The sequence below is a fragment of the Amyelois transitella genome, chromosome 30, assembly GCF_032362555.1.
Source record: "Amyelois transitella isolate CPQ chromosome 30, ilAmyTran1.1, whole genome shotgun sequence".
NCBI lineage: Eukaryota > Metazoa > Arthropoda > Insecta > Lepidoptera > Pyralidae > Amyelois > Amyelois transitella.
The window spans coordinates 2,994,315-3,013,080 of NC_083533.1; the positions used below are offsets into that span (position 1 = coordinate 2,994,315).

Sequence of the window (18,766 nt, forward strand, 5' to 3'; positions counted from 1 at the left end):
GTCGTTGGTATATAGTACGTGTTACGTGTATAGAGCTTCTAAAAATATTGAACGCATCCAAAACAGAGTCTCCACCTAGTGTCATTTTGTGACAATACAAAAATGATATGATGGCCGCCATCATTGCGACACCAGCGTGACAATCAATGGAGACATGTCAATTCTGTTCATGATATATGAGAAATTCCAATGGCAGATTCTTTCTTCGGGTTCGATACTTCGTTATCGGTAAGTCTACCCGTACATTTCTTGTATGGACAGTGTATTTTGTGTATAAACATTCATCAAAATAGACTAACGAATGGACTGCCAGCATGCCCCAATCTCGAACCATTCATTGCGTTTTACTTGTTTTTACCGCTTTCATGCTGTAAAATCAGCTTAAACGTGGTTGATCAGTCCTTATAATACGCTTGAGGCTAATCTCAGTACATGAAATATGCATTTTATGCTGTGGAAGGTTGAATTTTGTTATGTACATACATTTATATTTTCATGTCTATTAGCCCTTAAACTTTCCTTATTTTGCAAGGCCTACACATGTGAAATCCTTTATGCCATTGTGTTTATAAGATACATGCTTATATTTATTATCATGCTGAACCCAGACAATGTTTTTGATGTCTAAATGTTCTATCTAAATACTTAATTATATTTATATTGATGGGCATTAAGTTTTCTGATGTATCTTTGTTTTAAAACCGTTCAAAATATACTTTGCGTGAATGCAAGTCTTATCTACCAGTATGGCAAACTTTCTCTTTGATAAAATGTAAAGTAGATAAAACTATTATTTCTCAATGTGTTCATACATGTGTTACTTAGGGATATCAGAGTTATTAAAGCAAGTTATTTATCTTAACCTAGATCATTTAGTACTCTATGAATGTATTTGTTGTTTTTATTATAATAGTGACCATATTTAGGTTATGGGCTAGCAACCTGTCACTATTTGAATCTCAATTCTATCATTAAGCCAAACAGCTGAACGTGACCATTCAGTTGAAGACTGTTGGCTCTGTCTACCCCGCAAGGGATATAGACGTGTCCATGTGTGTATTATAATAGTTGTATGTGTGTAATTAAAATTGAATGTATTAATGTGTTTGGTAAGTACAGTAAAACAAGTACATTTAACGTAGCTGTGCCACCTCACCTAGATTAATGTATAGGAATTGGTCCAGGTATATCTTTAGCCAAGTGTACATGAGCAACAGCCATGAGTACAAGTTTATTGTCAACATATTTACAACATAAAAATTTCAAATGGCTACTATTGAACTTATCGAATAGAAGATAGCAAATGTTCTTTTTATAATAAGCTTAAATTAATTATATTTTTTCTTTCAGAACTTAAATGATGATGAAGGTGGTGGAGAACCTTCTGAGGACGAATATGATGCTCTCAACGATGAGACTTTTGGACAGGACTGTGAGTATTTCATCTTTTATTGCGGTGAACTACTTTCTGGGCTAAACCCATACATATAGATTAAAACCATGGTGGACACAATAGAAGAATAATTGCAGGTTGCTTTGATCAATTTGAGAAAGTCTTGGTGAAAGGTCAGGATTACAGGTTACATTATAATTAGGCTTCTAATGACACCTCATTTAACTAATTACGGTAACTAGTTTAGAAGTTATGAGGTAACAGAAGAAGTAAAAAAAAATTGCTTTGTATTTTTGTATGTTTGTAACGAATAAACTTATATAAGCAGATGAGTTTTTCCATCAACCTACTGTTTTATAACGAAGTTTAATGGCTCTCTCAGTTGTTTTCGGTAATTTATGATGAGAAATATTCAGGTAAAGAGTACCCTAAACAAATGAGGTTATACAAGGAGTTTTAAGAATGTGGACAAATGGGTATGTAGGGATTGTGGCAGCCCAAAAGATTAGTCTCTGCCTTCTTTCCTGAGAAGTACTATCGGAAACATACATACATATGGTCATGTTTATATCCCATGCAAGGTAGACAGAGCCAACACTCTTGGAAAAACTGAAAGGCCATGTTCAGCTGCTTGCATAGCTTAATGGTGGAATTAAGATTTATAGTAACAACAGGTAGCTAGCCCATCGCTTACAAGAGTATGTATATTTTAAGGTTGTCGCTTAGTCGCCTTTTACGACATCCATGGGAAAAGGTTTCCAAAGGAAATGGTTCCAGTTCTTTTTAAGTTTTGTGAATGAGGCGTGATTTTATGTATATATATGTGTATGATGATAATAATTCTCAACAGCGGAGGCGTTCGATTGGGAGGTGGAACACGAGACCCTGGCCCAGCAGTTGGAGAGTAACCGCAGGTTCAACAGCAGCGGCATCGACGAGACGGCAAACACACAGCTTGGTGAGTGATGTTACAGTGTGCAGGAAGTATAGTTACAAAGTTATTAATTCCTACAGAAGATAGAAGGAGAAAAGAGGGGAGAAATAATCATAATAATGTGCCGTGTGGTTCCCGGCACCACTACAAAAAGAATAGGACCACTCCCATGTCTTTCCTATGGATGTCGTAAAAAGCGACTAAGGGGTAGGCTTATAAACTTGGGATTATTCTTTTAGGCGATGGGCTAGCAACCTGACACTATTTGAATCTCAATTCTATCATTAAGCCAAATAGCTGAACGTGGCCATTCAGTCTTTTCAAGACTGTTGGCTCAGTCTACCTCGCAAGGGCATATAGACGTGACCATATGTATGTATGTATCTTAACTATTCGACCACCGATGGTCCTAAAATAAATGGTGCTGATGTGATGATAATAATTATTGTTTGTTTGTTTGTTACAGAGGCATCTCTGTCCAAGCTAGTGTTGGACGAGACCGATTCGCCCCAATCGAGGTCCTTCGGGTCCAGCGTTTGGCGGCATGACCTGTCATTCCCTATGGCGCCCACGGTAATTTTCCGCATATATATGTACACTAGCTGTCCCGGCAAACGTTGTTTTGCCATATAACTAATTTTTAAGTAATTTCTAGGTAAAAAAAAAAATGTCAAGTGTGGACAACCCTTATCAATAAGAGGTATGAAAAATAGATGTTAGCCGATTCTCAGACCTAGTGAATATGCATGCAAAATTTGGTTAAAATCGGTAAAGCTGTTTCGGAGGAATACGGAGACAAACGTTGTGACACGAGAACTTTATATATAAGATTACTGTCACTATTTAATTATCATTATCATCACTATGTAATATCTGCCGTCAACCAAACTCCGTAGCATGGAACGCGCCACGTTGTTTTTATCGCGCTAAATACTATCGCCGTCCCGTTTCATTTTATGATAAAAAGTGAAAAAGCGATAGTTTTGAGCGTGATTAAAATGGCGGCGCGCGTGCCTTGCTACCGGGACTAGAGATACGTCTACCTTGCGGGGTCGACAGAGCCAACAGTCTTGAAACACTGAAAGGCCTCATTCAGATGTTCGGCTTAACAAGTTTACTCATAGTGACAGGTTGCTAGCCCATCGCCTTAATGAAGAATTCCAAGTTTATAAGCCTATACCTTAGTCGCCTTTAACACAATCCATGGGAAAGTTATGGAGTGGTTCTATTCAAGTGTCAGAAACCACACGGCATTCACATTAAATGTACCACTATATTAGGAAAGGGATATATACGTGATTATATATGTATTTTTTATACTGGTGCCGTGTGGTTCCCGGCACCTATGTATATAAAAAAGAATAAAACCACTCCATCTCTTTCCCATGGATGTCTTAAAAGGCGACTAAGGGATATGTTTATAAAGACGTGACTATATGTATGTATGTATAACTGTATGTACGGTATGCCCAATAGTTTCTGGCACACAGTCACTCAGTCGCGTAATTGTTTTGCGTATGTTTCCAAATGAGTCATTGGCTGATCAGTATTAGTTTTATTTATTTATTTTTATTTGTTTTGGCCTGTAGCCGGTGCCGCCTCTCAAAAATGTGTGCACGGTTGAAGAGTTGGAGCGGCAATTGCGTCAGAAACAAATGTCTTCTCAGCAACAGCAACAGCAGATGCCGTTCTCAACGCAGAATTACTTTCAGGTGAGGCAATGATGGATTTGCACATTGCACATCTGGATATGCACATTGCACATCTGTTTTTGCACATTGCACATCTGGATTTGCACATTGTATTACCAGGTTTTTACTTATCACTTCTCAAAAGTTGGCTGGTTGAGATTGCTTATCGATAAGTCCGCCTTTGCTCAACATATTCATAATGTATGTTTCCACTACAAATGTATTTTTTATGGGCTATAATATAATTTGTATTGTACATCATGTATGTACATTATGTCTCAATTCTATTATATCAATTTCATAACGAAGAAAAACAGCTGAACGTGGCCTTTAGCCTTTTCAGAACTGTTGGCTCTGTCTACACCGCAATGGATATAGACGTGATAGTATGTATCTATGTACATCATGTTATAAGGCGAAGCTTTCCCCCCAAATGTTGACTGGAAGAGATTGCATTACAGATACTAACTGAATGATACAAAATTTTATTATAAATACGTATAAAGATAAACATCAATGTTCCAGGCCAATTATAAAAAGTTAGTTTCTCATCATGTCCTGGCCAAGATTCGAACCTGGGTCCTCCAGTGTCACAGACAAGCGCACTTCCGCTGCGCCTCACAGGCCGTAAAAATACCCGTAATCCGAAAATTGGCGAAATCTGAATTAAGGCTTATTTATTTATTATAAACAATAATTCTTCTAGCCGCGATTCCCGGTGATACTTCAAAGGCCGCCGGGCCTCCAAGCCCCGGTGCCTCTCCCATTCGCCCCCCAAAACATGACGCATAACATGAGTCAGATGAGTCAGCCCCTTAACAAGATCTTGGGGCAGAACAATCAGATGACCATGAACCATCTTGGGTCCAATGTGAACCAGTTGGGGCAGAATCAGAACCAATTGGGCCAGAACGTCAATCAGGTAATTTTTTCTGTTTTTTTTTTTATATCTTTATCGCGGTTTTTATCTTGGGATTCTTTTTAAGGTGATAGGCTAGCATTATGTCATTATTTTAGTTTAAATTCCATCATTAAGCCCTACAGCTGGATGTGACCTCTCAGTCTTTTTAAGACTGTTGGCTCTGTATAACCCATATGAGATAAAGATATATGTTTTTAAATGACATACAAAAATTTAATGATTAAACTTAGCTTTCCAAGTATAAAATAGTGTGAATCGCATCAAAATTCAAATTCAAATTGCGTGTTTTTTATATTGATTATTATTATAAGTGTTATATACCCACATAATGTAGAAAACTAATTTGAAAGAAATACACTACACATACATATTGTTTATTTCTCTTCTTCTTCTATCTTTTTCAGTTCATGCAAAACGCGAATCAGATGGTAGGACAGTTTCAAAACAACCAACTGAGCCAGACCAACCTGCTGAGTCAACTGACGCAGAACATTCACATGAATCAATCCAATCAAATGTTACAGAATCATTTGAGTCAAAATCAGAACCAACTGCAGAGTATGACTCAAATGGGGCAGAATGTTAATCAGATAGGCCAAAACGTCAACCATATGGGACAAAATTTAGCCCAGATGGGGCAAAGTGGGAATCATATGGGTGCTAGTGGGAATCATATGGGTCAAAGCGGGAATCAGATGGGGCCTAGTGGGAACCATATGGGCCAAAGCGGGAATCAGATGGGGCCTAGTGGGAATCACATGGGTCAAAGCGGGAATCAAATGGGCAAAAGCGGGAATCAAATGGGCCAAAGCGTCAATCACATGGGCCAGAACGTAAACCAGATGGGCCAAAGCGGGAATCAGATGGGGCAAAATATGAATCAAATTGGGCAAAATGTTAACCAGATGGGGCAAAATGTGAACCAAATGATGCCGAACGGTAATCAGTTCCCCGGGATGAATCAGTTCCCCAGGGCGATGGGCCAGCCCAGGATGATGGCCCCACCTCCCGGGATCAATATGCCCCGGCAGAATTTTAGCCCGAACGTCAGCCAGTATAACCCTAATTTTCGTGTGAGTATACTAATATTATAAAGCTGTAGAGTTTGTTTGTTTAAACGCGCTAATCTCAGGAACTACGGGTTCGAATTGAAAAAAAATCTTTTTGTGTTGAATAGACCATTTATCGAGGATGGCTTCAGGCTATATTACATTACGCTACAACTATTAAGAGCGGTGAAGTAATGGAAAATGTGAAAAAAAAAACGGGGAAAATTATTCACCCTTGAGGGCTTCAATGATGCCCAAAATAACTATTCCACGCGGAGGGAGTCGCGGGCGCAGCTAGTTATTAATATTTTTAATGCGGAAGTCTCTCTGTTTGTCTGTATAAGAAGTATCCTATGTTAGAACACAGGTTTTTCACTATACGCATTACAAATTCCATACAAATCGGTCCAACGGTTTGGCTTTGAAAGCAGAACAGACAGACTGACTTTAGCATTTATAATATTAAGTAAGGGATAAATTAAACAATACATATGTTGCAATTCCAGGGCCCAAGTGTACAACAAAAATCGAACCCGGACCCAACGCAGCCGCAAGCAATTAACGTGCAACCTAAAACCCAATCGCCGACGAAATCACTGCAAAAGAGTAATCAGAAACAACAAATGAATGCTAAAAGTGAGAAAACAGTGCAGAAATCCAGAGTGTACAACAATACCAAGATTCAGAACAGCAATATGACGTCACAAAATTTAGTTCAGCTGATACAGAATACACATCCGATGTTGCAACAGTATAACAATAGCTATCACAATGCGAGCCATCATCCGATGTTGAACAGGAACAATATGTTCGGGAACTCTTTGAATCAGTTCGCATATAATCCTAGGCAGAATGGTGTTTTTAATAGTAACAATAGGTGAGACATTTTTTTTCTTTAATCGCTTTAAAAAGAGAACTTGGTGGTTGTTCTCACGTTGACCTGTATGTATCTATGTATGTATGTATGTCTGTATTTATGTACATATGTTTGTGTGTTGGTCCGCGATTATCTCGCGTTTCGCTTAACCGATTTTGATGCGGTTATTCAGGAAAGTGCTTGCTGCACTTTGGGGAACATACATACATATAATCACGTCTATATACCTTGAGTGGTAGAATGAGCCAACAGTCTTGGACTGAAAGACCACGTTCAGCTGAACGTGAGCCAAACAGCTGTTTGGCTTAATGTTAGACTTTGTAGAAAAGACTCTTCTGCAACTTTTGCAGGGGAAACCTTATTTGATCATGGTTACATAGAGGTGACTACATGTATGTATTTATTTATTTACTAATTTATGTACACAAAAAACATTGAGACTGATAAACACAAGAAACAAAATTATGTTTACTATTTACTTTATCATCTGCAATAAAATAGAAATTCCATATTTTCATACCTATGTAACCTTTTTTGGTGATCAGGCCTTAATTTATCTTTTTTTTATATATTTATTCTTTTTTTTTTCTAGACATATGAACGGCGATGACTCGAGCGCAACTAGCGATGACGAGTACGCAGGTCTCATGACGCAGAGAGAGAAACAATGGCTGCTCAACATTCAGATGTTGCAACTCAACACGGGAACACCGTACATACACGACTTCTATTACACTGTGAGTTATGATTTTTTTCCTCCTACGAAACTGTAGTTTGGTAACCGGTTACGGTAGAAGAAAGAAACATCTGCGTTTGATACTAGTTATTTTTTTTTATACAACAACTTCAACTAACTTCATGTGCCGTGTGGTTCCCGGCACTAATATAAAAAAGAATAAGACTCCATCTCTTTCCCAAGGATGTCGTAAAAGGCGAATAAGGGATAGGCTTATAAACTCGGGTAAAATAATTCATCCTTGAGGGCTTCAATGATGCCCAAAATAACTATTCCACACGGACGAAGTTGCGGGCACAGAGCTTGTTTATTTATATGTATTCATTGATTGATCACAGGTATTCTTAGAGCGTCAGGCGAGCAAAGAGAAAGAGGGAATAAAGGAGGCGCACAAGGCTAACCAACAGAATCATCCTTTCTACAGCGGAGGTGAGTTATATATCTTACACTAACGACCCGCCCCGAATGTGGATGAAGCGAAGGAAGTGTGCAGAGATCGCGGCAAGTGGAAAGAGGTAGTCTCTGCCTACCCCTCCGGGAAAGAGGCGTGATTTTATGTATGTATGTATGTATGTATACGACCCGCCCCGGCTTTGCACGGGTAACAGTTACACATATAAACCTTTTTCTGGAATCACTGTCTATGCCGTGTGGTTCTCGGCACCAATAAAAATAAGAATACGACCACTCCATCTTTTTCCAATGAATGTCGTAAAAGGCGACTAAGGGTTAAGGGCTTCTAAACTTAGGATATTTCTTTTAGGCGACGGGCTGGCGACCTGTCACTATTTGAATCTCAATTCTATCGTTAAGCCAAACAGCTGAATGTGGCCTTTCAGTCTTTTTAAGACTGTTGGCTCTGTCTACCCCGCAAGGGATATAGACGTGATTATATGTATGTATGTAAGTAGGATAAAGCACGGGTAGCAGGTCTATTAAAAAAAAAAATTGCATCAAAATCCGTTGTGTAGTTTTAAAGATCTAAGTGTACATCAGTATGTTCTGTATATTATTATGTTATTATAAAAACACGTCAGTCCCTGTCCCAGCAGAATAAATGCAGTGGAAATGAGAGCGTTAAAAAGTATGATGGGTGTGAATGTACATATTTATACCATTTGTTTTGTAGCGAGGGCCATTTTTGGTGCACGCATATAATTTAACAATTCACTAATTCCAATTTATATTTTGTTAATGTACCAATTAAACGATTTTTCTTTCTTTCTTTCTTTCTTTTACAAGGCGTCAAACAAGAGAGCCACACTAGGGAGCGACACAATTCAGTGCGACACAACTCCACCAGCGAAGACTCCGCGCCGAGGACTTATGTGCCGACGCAGTTTGAGAACTCACTAGGGAAATTACAGGTGAGTGTTAGATGTCGCGTTTGAAGGAACGATTGTATTATTTTGTTTGTTTGTTTGTAATATCTTTATTTATTTATTATTTTATTACATACATACACGTCTATATCCCTAGCGGGGTAGACAGAGCCACCAGTCTTGAAAAGACTGACAGGCCACGCTCAGCTGTTTGGCTTAGTGATAGAATTGAGATTCAAATAGTAAATTTATTTATTATTTTATTACATACATACATACATATGGTCACGTCTATATCCCTTGCGGGGTAGACAGAGCCACCAGTCTTGAAGACTAAATGGCCACGTTCAGCTATTTGGCTTAATGATAGAATTGAGATAGAATTGAGATTCAAATAGTAAATTTATTTATTATTTTATTACATGCATACATACATATGGTCACGTCTATATCCCATGGGGGGTAGACAGAGCCAACAGTCTTGAAGACTAAATGGCCACGTTCAGCTATTTATTTTATTTTATTCAGAAAATATACAGTCTTAAATAATAATTTGATAACTATTTATATGAGAGACTATTGACCATTAACATATTTTCACATGTAAAAAAATAAACAGCCTAGTAACTAGGAATAATAAGTAATAACTTATTGCATAGAAATTTACACAGTAACAAGAAAATAGTAAGTACATAGTTATAAAATAAAACAAATCACTTGCATTTTTTTTTTGGAGATTATTTTTAAGAGATTATCGTGTTTTGTTTAGCACGTAAACAAAACACTATAAGGGTTGTCCACTCTTAACATTTCTTTTAACTAGAAATTAATTAAAAATTATTTATATGGAAAAAACAACGTTTGCCGGGACAGCTGGTGTATAATACACTAGCGACCCGCCCCGGCTTCGCACGGGTGCAAAATTATAAATGTTATTATTATACATAAAAACCTTCCTCTTGAATCACTCTACCTGTTACAAAAAACCGCATCAGAATCCGTTGCGTAATTTTAAAGATTTAAGCATACAGACAAACAGACTAAAATAGCGACTTTGTTTTATATATTATACTACTACTATATTAAACGGCCTCTGTGGCGCAGCGGTAGAACGCTTGTCTGTGGCACCGGAGGTCCCGGGTTCGAATCCCGGCCAGGGCATGTCTTTCTGATTGGCCTGGTTCTTGGATGTTTATCTATATAAGTATTTATTATTAAATATAGTATCGTTGAGTTAGTATCTCGTAACACAAGTCTCGAACTTACTTCGAGGCTAACTCAATCTGTGTAATTTGTCCCGTATATATTTATTTATTTATATATTTATACTATGTAGTGATATAAAAATAAAAGTATGATTGTAAATTCAGTGCGGCAGCGTGACGGCGCCGCGCAAGATCATCGACGTGGAGCTGGTGGGCGAGCGCGGCTCCAGGCCCGCCTCGCGCGCCTCCACCGCCAACCCCGCGGAGGTCAGTCACCCCCTCTCTCCCTCCCATAAGCAATTTGGGAATGAATATTTTATGAGTTACTCATAATCTTTTTCATATATGAAAATAAAATAAACAATATATATTTTTTATCATCAAAATCAGAATCTAAATATTCAACTGATTCATAGGACATATCAATCTCTGACAGTGCCAATGGTTGCACTTCAGACGTGATGGACTCACTATCACTTGTAGCACTAATGGAACACAAATAAAAATCGTCTATACTAATTTTCTTTTTCAATTTTGGTTTATTTTTCTTGGGCGTAGAAAATATAGGCGACTTCTTCTAGCTTCTCTTTGAATTTTCATTACGGAAGACTGAAATATACCTAAAACATTTGAGTAACTAGTAATAAACACCTTTATATTTAAACAATAAGCCAATTTTCATTACCCTTACTATACCACCCTTACGTTTTTTAGCGGAATATTAACTAATGCCTCGGACTTATTATTTTGCTTTCACGGCTAAGGATGGTCTTCAGCATTTTAATTTAGAAAAAACTTATATAAGCACATTTACAAAAATACATCAGTTTGACAGATATAGACCGTTGGCATTTGTAGTAAGTGTTGCCAGTGCAAGAAATTAGTTCAATTTGGTTTCCGCAACATGGCGAGGTTTTTTATTTTTTTGGTCAGGCTTTATATGTTTTATTCATAAGCATTATCTTATTTGCAGGTCCCAAGGGAAATGAAGCGCACGAAACAACTATTACTGGATATAGAAGCGTTGTACCTTATATTGTTGCGACTGGAGGAACTAAATGATCCGTTAGCGATATCAAATGCACTTATATTGAAGGTATGTATATTCGTGAACGTGGCATTTCAGTCTTGTCGAGACTGTTGGCTCTGTCTACCCCGCAAGGGATGTAGACGTAATAATATTATCCAAAAAAAATTGGATATAGTAACATTTAAAAAAGAAATAAAATTATTACTAACTGATAAGTGCTATTATAGCGTCCATGACTTTTAAAAAAATATTTTGACATACTTATTATATTTTATTATTATTAAATATTAATTGATGACATAATTGCTATATATGTATATATATTATTTTTTAATTAAGTATAAATTAAGGCGAATTTTTGATTTTTAATTTATTATTGAATGATTTAATTTTAAATGATAAAATAAATGATCTGACTGAATTATTGTATGTCTTGTGAAGACAGATCACAGTGACACGAACTGTTTGTATCATCTTTTCTATCTGTGTTTCCGCAATAAAGAGATTTGTATTTGTATATGTAGATATGTATGTATGTATTGTACATTATTTTAAGTGTTAAATAAATAATATATAAATTTAAAAGCCTTTCCCTTTGATAGATTATTACAAATTAAAAAATTCCGATTGCAGGAAAGAGAAGAGAAGCAGAAGCAATTGGAAGCGGCGCAGAAGGAAGCGGAAGATGAGGACGAGACGAATGTGTTCTTGAGGAACATCGAGTCTGTACAGCGGAGGCCCAAGCCGGAGACCAAAACGGAGATTGGGGATAAGAGACAGGTAAAACTTGGTCATATAATCACGTCTGCATCCTTGCGGGGTAGACACAGCCAATAGTCTCGAAAAGACTGATGGGCCAAGTTCAGCTGTTTGGATTAATGATTGAATTAAGATAGATTGGGGATAAGAGACAGGTAAAACTCGTCTAACCTAACATACATACGTGCCATACATATAATAACGTCTGTATCCTTGCGGGGTAGACAGAGCCAACAGTCTTCAAAAGACTGATGGGCCAAGTCCAGCTATTTGGCTTTAAGATAGGATTGAGATTCAAATAGTGACAGGTCGCTAGCCCATCGCCTAAAAGAAGAATCCCAAGGTTATAAGGCTATTCCTTAGTTGCCGTTTACGACATACATGGGGAAGAGATGGAGTGGTCTAATTTTGTTTATAATTGGTGCCGGGAACCACACGGCATGGTATTGACATAATAATTTTAATTAAGTGCCGTTATAATTATTTATTAATCATTATGAACCTGAAAAATGCTGTAGCGTAGATTGTTACGCCGCTTCTTTTTCACATGCGCTTTGGAAGCTGTAGTAGATATAATAAAACTTATATGTCGTTATATTATCGTCAACTAATAAGTGTTACTTTGTATCCAATTTTGAAAAGAAATCTACATACATACTTATAATCACGTCTATATCTCTTTCCGGGTAGACAGAGCCGACGCCTTCCACGCCGGCCACGTTCACCTGTTTGGCTTAATGATAGAATTGAAAATTAAAAATCTATTCTATATCTATTATATATAAGTATATCTTTGACGGCCTCTGTGGCGCAGCGGTAGTACGCTTGTCTACGACACCGGAGGCCCCGGGTTCGAATCCCGGCCAGGGCGTGATGAGAAAAGAACTTTTTTTGTTTGGCCTGGGTCTTGGATGTTTATCTATATAAGTATTTATTATAAAATATAGTATCGTTGAGTTAGTGTCTCGTAACACAAGTCTCGAACTTACTTCGAATGCTAACTCAATCTGTGTAATTTGTCCTGTATATATTTATTATTTTTATATTTGTTTTTCTATCTCAGCTAAGGCTGGTAAGTTAATACCATTTACGGGCGTCAACCGAGTAAACGATATACCTATAATTTATTCTGTCTGTTGTAAGTCAATCGGTCCGTTTTCGTCAATTTGAAGGAACTTATATATCTGTAACAGGTGGTGAATCTGGCGGTGAATCAGAAGCCGCCGGCGAAGAATCTTCTCGACGAGGACAAGGACGAGCTGATCAACAAGATGTTCGCGGGACTGATGCACGGCGACAGGCTGGCGCAAATGTTGACCGTGAGGAAGGGGAGGGTGAGTTCATATTATAGTTTTTGTTTGTCCACAAGATGGAAATCTGCGTGACTCGTTAAGTGAAGAAAGCATCGCACTTTTCAAGTTATGAGTCATTTTTTTTATATAGGTACATATAATCACGTCTTTATTCCTTGCGGGGTGGACAGAGCCAACAGTCTTTAAAAGACTGATAGGCCACGTTCAGCTATTTGCTTATAAATTTCGGAATTGAGATTCAAATAGTGACAAGTTGCTAGCTCATCGCCTAGTATTCCTTAGTCGCCTTTTACATTTACATACATCCATGGGAAAGAGACGGAGTGGTCTTATTCTTTTTGTATTAGTTCCGAGAATCACACGGCACATTATAATATGAATGTAATTTAATTATTTGAAAGACAAAGAAAACAACATCGTATCTTCACCGCACAAAATGGCGACACCCAAATCAGAACAATAATATAATGACAGCGGCTTAATGTAGACAATGTGCATTCGTCCATGATTTGAATTAAGAGATCTATATTTGTAACTTGACGTCCGATGAAAATGCTGCAGTGTAGTTTGTTCCGCCGCTTCTTCTACACATGTGCTTTGGCAGCGGTACAAGGGTCATATTGAAAGTTTTTAGAAAATCAAAAACTGAGCATTCTACTATAATATTAGTTTTATTATATCTTTTCAAAATAGTGTCCCTTTACGTCAATACATCAATACGTCAATGTCAATACGTCAATACGAGAAGCACCTTGCCCACTCTTCCTTAGGTGTCTCTTCGACGGCCATTTCAAACGCAGCGACTGCTTCTTCTTCTGCTCAGCGTTCACAAAACGTTTACCGCGAAGTTTTTCTTTTATTTTGGGCAATAAATAGAAATCACAAGGTGCAAGGTAGGGGCTGTATGGCGGGTGACCCAGTAATTCCACATTTGATGTCTCTAAAAAGTCGATGGTTCGGTTGTCGTGATAAAGGAGGATTCTGCTGCGAGGTCGTTTCTCCCGAACTTTTTCAAAGACAAGTGGCAAACAAATATTGCTGTACCACTCTGCATTAACTGTTTTTTGATCCTCTAAAACAATTGTTGCGTAATGGCCTGTCCTTCCGAAGAACGAAGCCACCATCTTTTTTCCCACACTTCGACCTCTCTTCACTTTTGTGGGTAACTCCTCGAACGGAAACACCCACTGAGCCGACTGCCTTTTAGTTTCTGGATCATAACAATAAATCCAGCTTTCGTCACCTGTAAGTATGTCGAATACGGCATTTGAGTCACCCCCGTTAAATTTTTCAATCATATCACGGCACCAATTAACACGACGGAATTTTTGGGCGTCAGTCAAATTATGGGGTATCCACCGGGCACAAAGCTTCCTGACCTCTAAATGTTCATGGAGGATTTTATGGATTCGGCTCATACCAATGCCTAGACTTGTCCGAATCTGCTGATAGGTAACTCTTTTGTCAGCCTCTATCATACGCCGCACAACACTGATGTTTTCTTCAGTCGTCGCCGTAGAAGGCCGTCCCTCACGCAGATCATCGGTGAGATTAGACCGACCACGCTTAAATTTATTGAACCAGTTGTAAACATTGGCACGAGATGGGGATTCATTATGAAAGGCCAATCGAAGTCTATTGTAACTTTCTTGTTGAGTTAACTTACACCGAAAGTCATAAAAAATCATTGCACGAAAATTTCTCGCGTTAAATTCATATTTTTTGCCACGAATTATTTTCACTTTGCCGCCAAATTGCAAAAATAATGACAATTGAATTAAATTTTTACTCATCAGCTAAAGATTTCCATTTTTGAAATCGGAATTAATTTTTTTTATTATATAAATAACAAATGGCCAGTTCTAAAAACTTTCAGTGTCGCCCTCGTAGTAGTTATAATTAGATTTAAGTGATGTGACGTCAATAAGTGATACCTTTATCCAGTTTTGAAAATAAATCTATTCTATTCTATTCTAAATAGTCAGAGATCGTTGGCCGGGTACCACACGGCACATTTATTTATTAATCTTACATACATACATACATAAAATCACGCCTCTTTCCCGGAGGGGTAGGCAGAGACTACCTCTTCCCACTTGCCGCGATCTCTATCTTTATGAATGTTTCCAGGTGCTAATCAGCCGGTTCGTGTCGCGGGTGGCGGGCTCGCACGCGCGCACGCGCGGCGTGTGGGCGCGCGTGCTGCGCTCTGTGTCGGCGGCCGCGCGCCGCGACGACGGCACGCTGGCTGCGCTCGCGCCGCACTTCGCGCTGTGAGTCTATATATATATATATACTTTAAAAAGCTGTCCCGGCAAACGTTGTTTTGCCATATAATTAATTTTTAAGTTATTTCTAGTTGAAAAAAAAAGATGTTAGGGTGGACAACTCTTATCACTGAGGGGTATGAGAAATAGATGTTGGCCGATTCTCAGAACTACACAATATGCTCACATAATTTCCGAACGAACCGTTTCGGAGGAGCACGGGAACGAACATTGTGGCACGAGAATTTTATATACATATAAGATTATATTAGGTCCTTACATGTGGAATTGACGTTTTCTTGTAACTGGCCACTTTGATCACAAATTTCTCCCTTTTGGTTGGGGATTCCAAATTCAAATTTATACAGTCATTCATTTGTTTTTTTTTTCTCTTCTGATTTTTACGTTTGCGTCACTAAGTTTAAATTTTTTTTTTTTCGAAATTTGCTTAACTTCCAAGTGAAAAATTCACTTTCGATAGGGCAGCCCAAACCGCCTTCAAATATTTTATTGATTCCCGTCCGAATGGTTTATAAAATAAATATAATTATTGTAAATATTAAAAAATATTCGACTTTTTGTTACTCCCATACCAAACGCCAATTTTATATGTAAGCACCAAATATTCAGAGCGTCGTCGGTGGTAAGTTATTTATTTATATATTTATATGTCCTCAGGTATATACAAAGCACGACGGGTTGGTCTGCTGTGTTGGAGTCGTGCAGTCTACTCGCCGAGGCGCTAGACCCTGCCAGGACTCCATACGCCCTCACCTCAGCTGTAAGTGGACTGATTATTATCACTTTTGTAATAAAAAAGGTCAGGTCAAGATGTACCCGAAACCTACGAGCTTGCGCGAAGACGAGTTATGAATGTGGAGAGATAAATAAATGATGTGCCGTGTGGTTCCCGGCACCAATATAAAAAAATAGGACTACTACATTTCTTTCCCATGGATGTCTTAAAAGGTGACTAAGGCTTAGGCTCATAAATTTGGGATTCTACTTTTAGGTGATGGGCTAGCAACCTGACACTATTTAAATCTCAATTCTATCATTAAGCATATCGGCTGAACGTGGCCTTTCAGTCTTTTCAAGACTGCTGGCTCTGCTTACCCCGCAAGGAAAATAGACGTGATGATATGAATGAATAAATGAAGAACAATTTCTGTTCCTTCCCACAGTTCACCCTAAGCTGCGTGTGCGCACTCATCGAGAAAGCCGCCATTTTGGTGAACACGCCCGAAGCGACGTCCAACGAGCGGCAATGGTCGAAATTCCTTAAAACTCTCGCTAGGGCCCTCAAAAACACCACGCTAACTGTGGCCAGGCCTTTGAAACCATTACCAGAAAACAAAATCCTTCACCATTTGAGACAACTGGATTCTAGAACTACTATTGAGATATTACAACGGGGCAAAACCGCGATAGACTTTGCGGATTTGTCGAAAACGGACGTGACCGAACAATTGGTCAAACATTTGTGTTGATATTTGGCCAAATGTTTGCGATTACTCGCGTCTCCGCTCAATTGTGTGCGCGTTTCGCTCTAATGATAATAATGATACTTATTGCAATGGTGTTAAGTACAAATATGTAAGTATTTATTTATTTTCTTATGCGGTTGGGATAAGTATGATTTAGAATAATGGCAACACAATGAAACATGTTGTGTAAACGGGAATTATTTGAAAGTTTATTTGACGAAGAAACATTGCCCGATATAAATAATATGATAGACATAAAATTTGTGTAAAACAATAGACGTATTTTTTTTACGTAATTTGACAAGACATTTTCTAAAGGTAGACGTAGAAAATTTTAATAAAAAAATATAATAAATGCGTACGAACTTTTCCGAAACCGAACATCGGTCAAAAAAAGAAAGTTTTAAAAATAATAATTTTACGGGTTTCGGCCAGTCATTCTATTCTGTTTTAACGGAACTTTATATAGAAAAACGCTTTTGTGTAGCCGAAGTTCCACTGTAATATTTCTATTTACAACTTGGCCCGTTGACAACTTGTCCCATTGGAATTTTGTACCAATTCTGACTGGCTAAGGACGAGTTGTCAATGTGAATGACGAGGTGTCATGCTGCTAAATCAACCTGCGTTAATCTCATTAAAACAATGCGGATATAGCATTTACACTGAAAATTCTTCTTTTTTATTTAAACATCTACTTCGTAGAATATTAATAAATAAAATTGATTTGATATATCATTCATCGTCTTAGAAAATAAAAAATAAACTTATTAAATTTTTAATCTCTTTGATAAAGTGATTTTAATTTAAAAACGAGAAAACAAACTCTCCTTATAGAAACTGGTTTAAGCGTGATTGTTCCAATTCGCAATTTAAGACTACAACATTAGCGAGCGAGCTCATTATCATATTATGACGAAATGGCCCTTTTTGGCAAAGTATTTGTAATTAGATTCGACATGTAGATAGCTCTTTCGCACGGTTAATTTTATGATTAAATAAACCTCCCAAAAATCAATGTATAAAATTTTATTTTCCCCAATTTGAATACTTATTTCGCCGTCGTGATGGTCGATTAGTTTAAAATATAATAAATGCTGGTGTTGTAAATTTCAACAAACGATTTTATAAAACCAACTCGAAATAAAAGATTGTATAAGGTCAGCTTATTTTTTTATCTGGTTGGCAGAGATGGCAAACTAAGTTATTATTTTTTCGTAAAAGCGTGTATATTGTATATGTAAAGTAGCACGATGAATTTTATATTTTATGTAATGTGATCATTTTTTCTAAAATGTAAATTGTTCAGTCGACGTCAGATTAAGGACAAGAAATATAAATTAATGTATGCGTTAAGTTAAAAAAAACTTGATGCCACAAATAGTAGAAATAAATGCCTTTTAAAAGATATGATTGTGGAATCTTTTCCTTTTAACAGTAATTCTCCTTTGAGGATGATTTTGTAATTCATCTGAATCATCTCCGTGTCACTTACTTATGTGTTTCCTTGACAATGTATTTGTGGGAAAACTATTTCAGTTTCATTTCTTTGTTTATTAGGACTTTTTTTTTATTGGTTATTGCTTTTATTTCCTATTTGCAAACTCGTAACTTATGTAATTGCGTAACAAAACTTGAATTAAATTTTTCGGTATTTATGTTGCTTAGTGATATGATATGTAACTGTTGCCACGGATATTGCATACTTCTCGACTAAATAAATAAAGTTAAAAGCTTTTGACTTAAATAAAGGGTAACATTTGATATCCTATTGTGACGTC

The 18,766-nt window shown here is 37.4% G+C and overlaps 1 protein-coding gene across 1 annotated transcript; it reads left to right on the forward strand.

The window, feature by feature from the left end:
* The first annotated feature begins 97 nt into the window (after positions 1-97).
* LOC106131026 (putative leucine-rich repeat-containing protein DDB_G0290503) lies at positions 98-17,760 on the forward strand. The gene is made up of 18 exons (XM_013330011.2): positions 98-228; positions 1,351-1,432; positions 2,244-2,351; positions 2,794-2,900; positions 3,917-4,039; positions 4,725-4,940; positions 5,345-6,013; positions 6,496-6,866; positions 7,459-7,603; positions 7,941-8,031; positions 8,845-8,969; positions 10,295-10,396; positions 11,103-11,225; positions 11,793-11,939; positions 13,112-13,252; positions 15,362-15,504; positions 16,177-16,279; positions 16,683-17,760. Exons 1-18 carry the CDS (start codon positions 190-192, stop codon positions 16,986-16,988), a joined length of 3,141 nt encoding a protein of 1,046 aa, XP_013185465.1. The 5' UTR covers positions 98-189; the 3' UTR covers positions 16,989-17,760.
* The last annotated feature ends 1,006 nt before the right edge of the window (positions 17,761-18,766 follow it).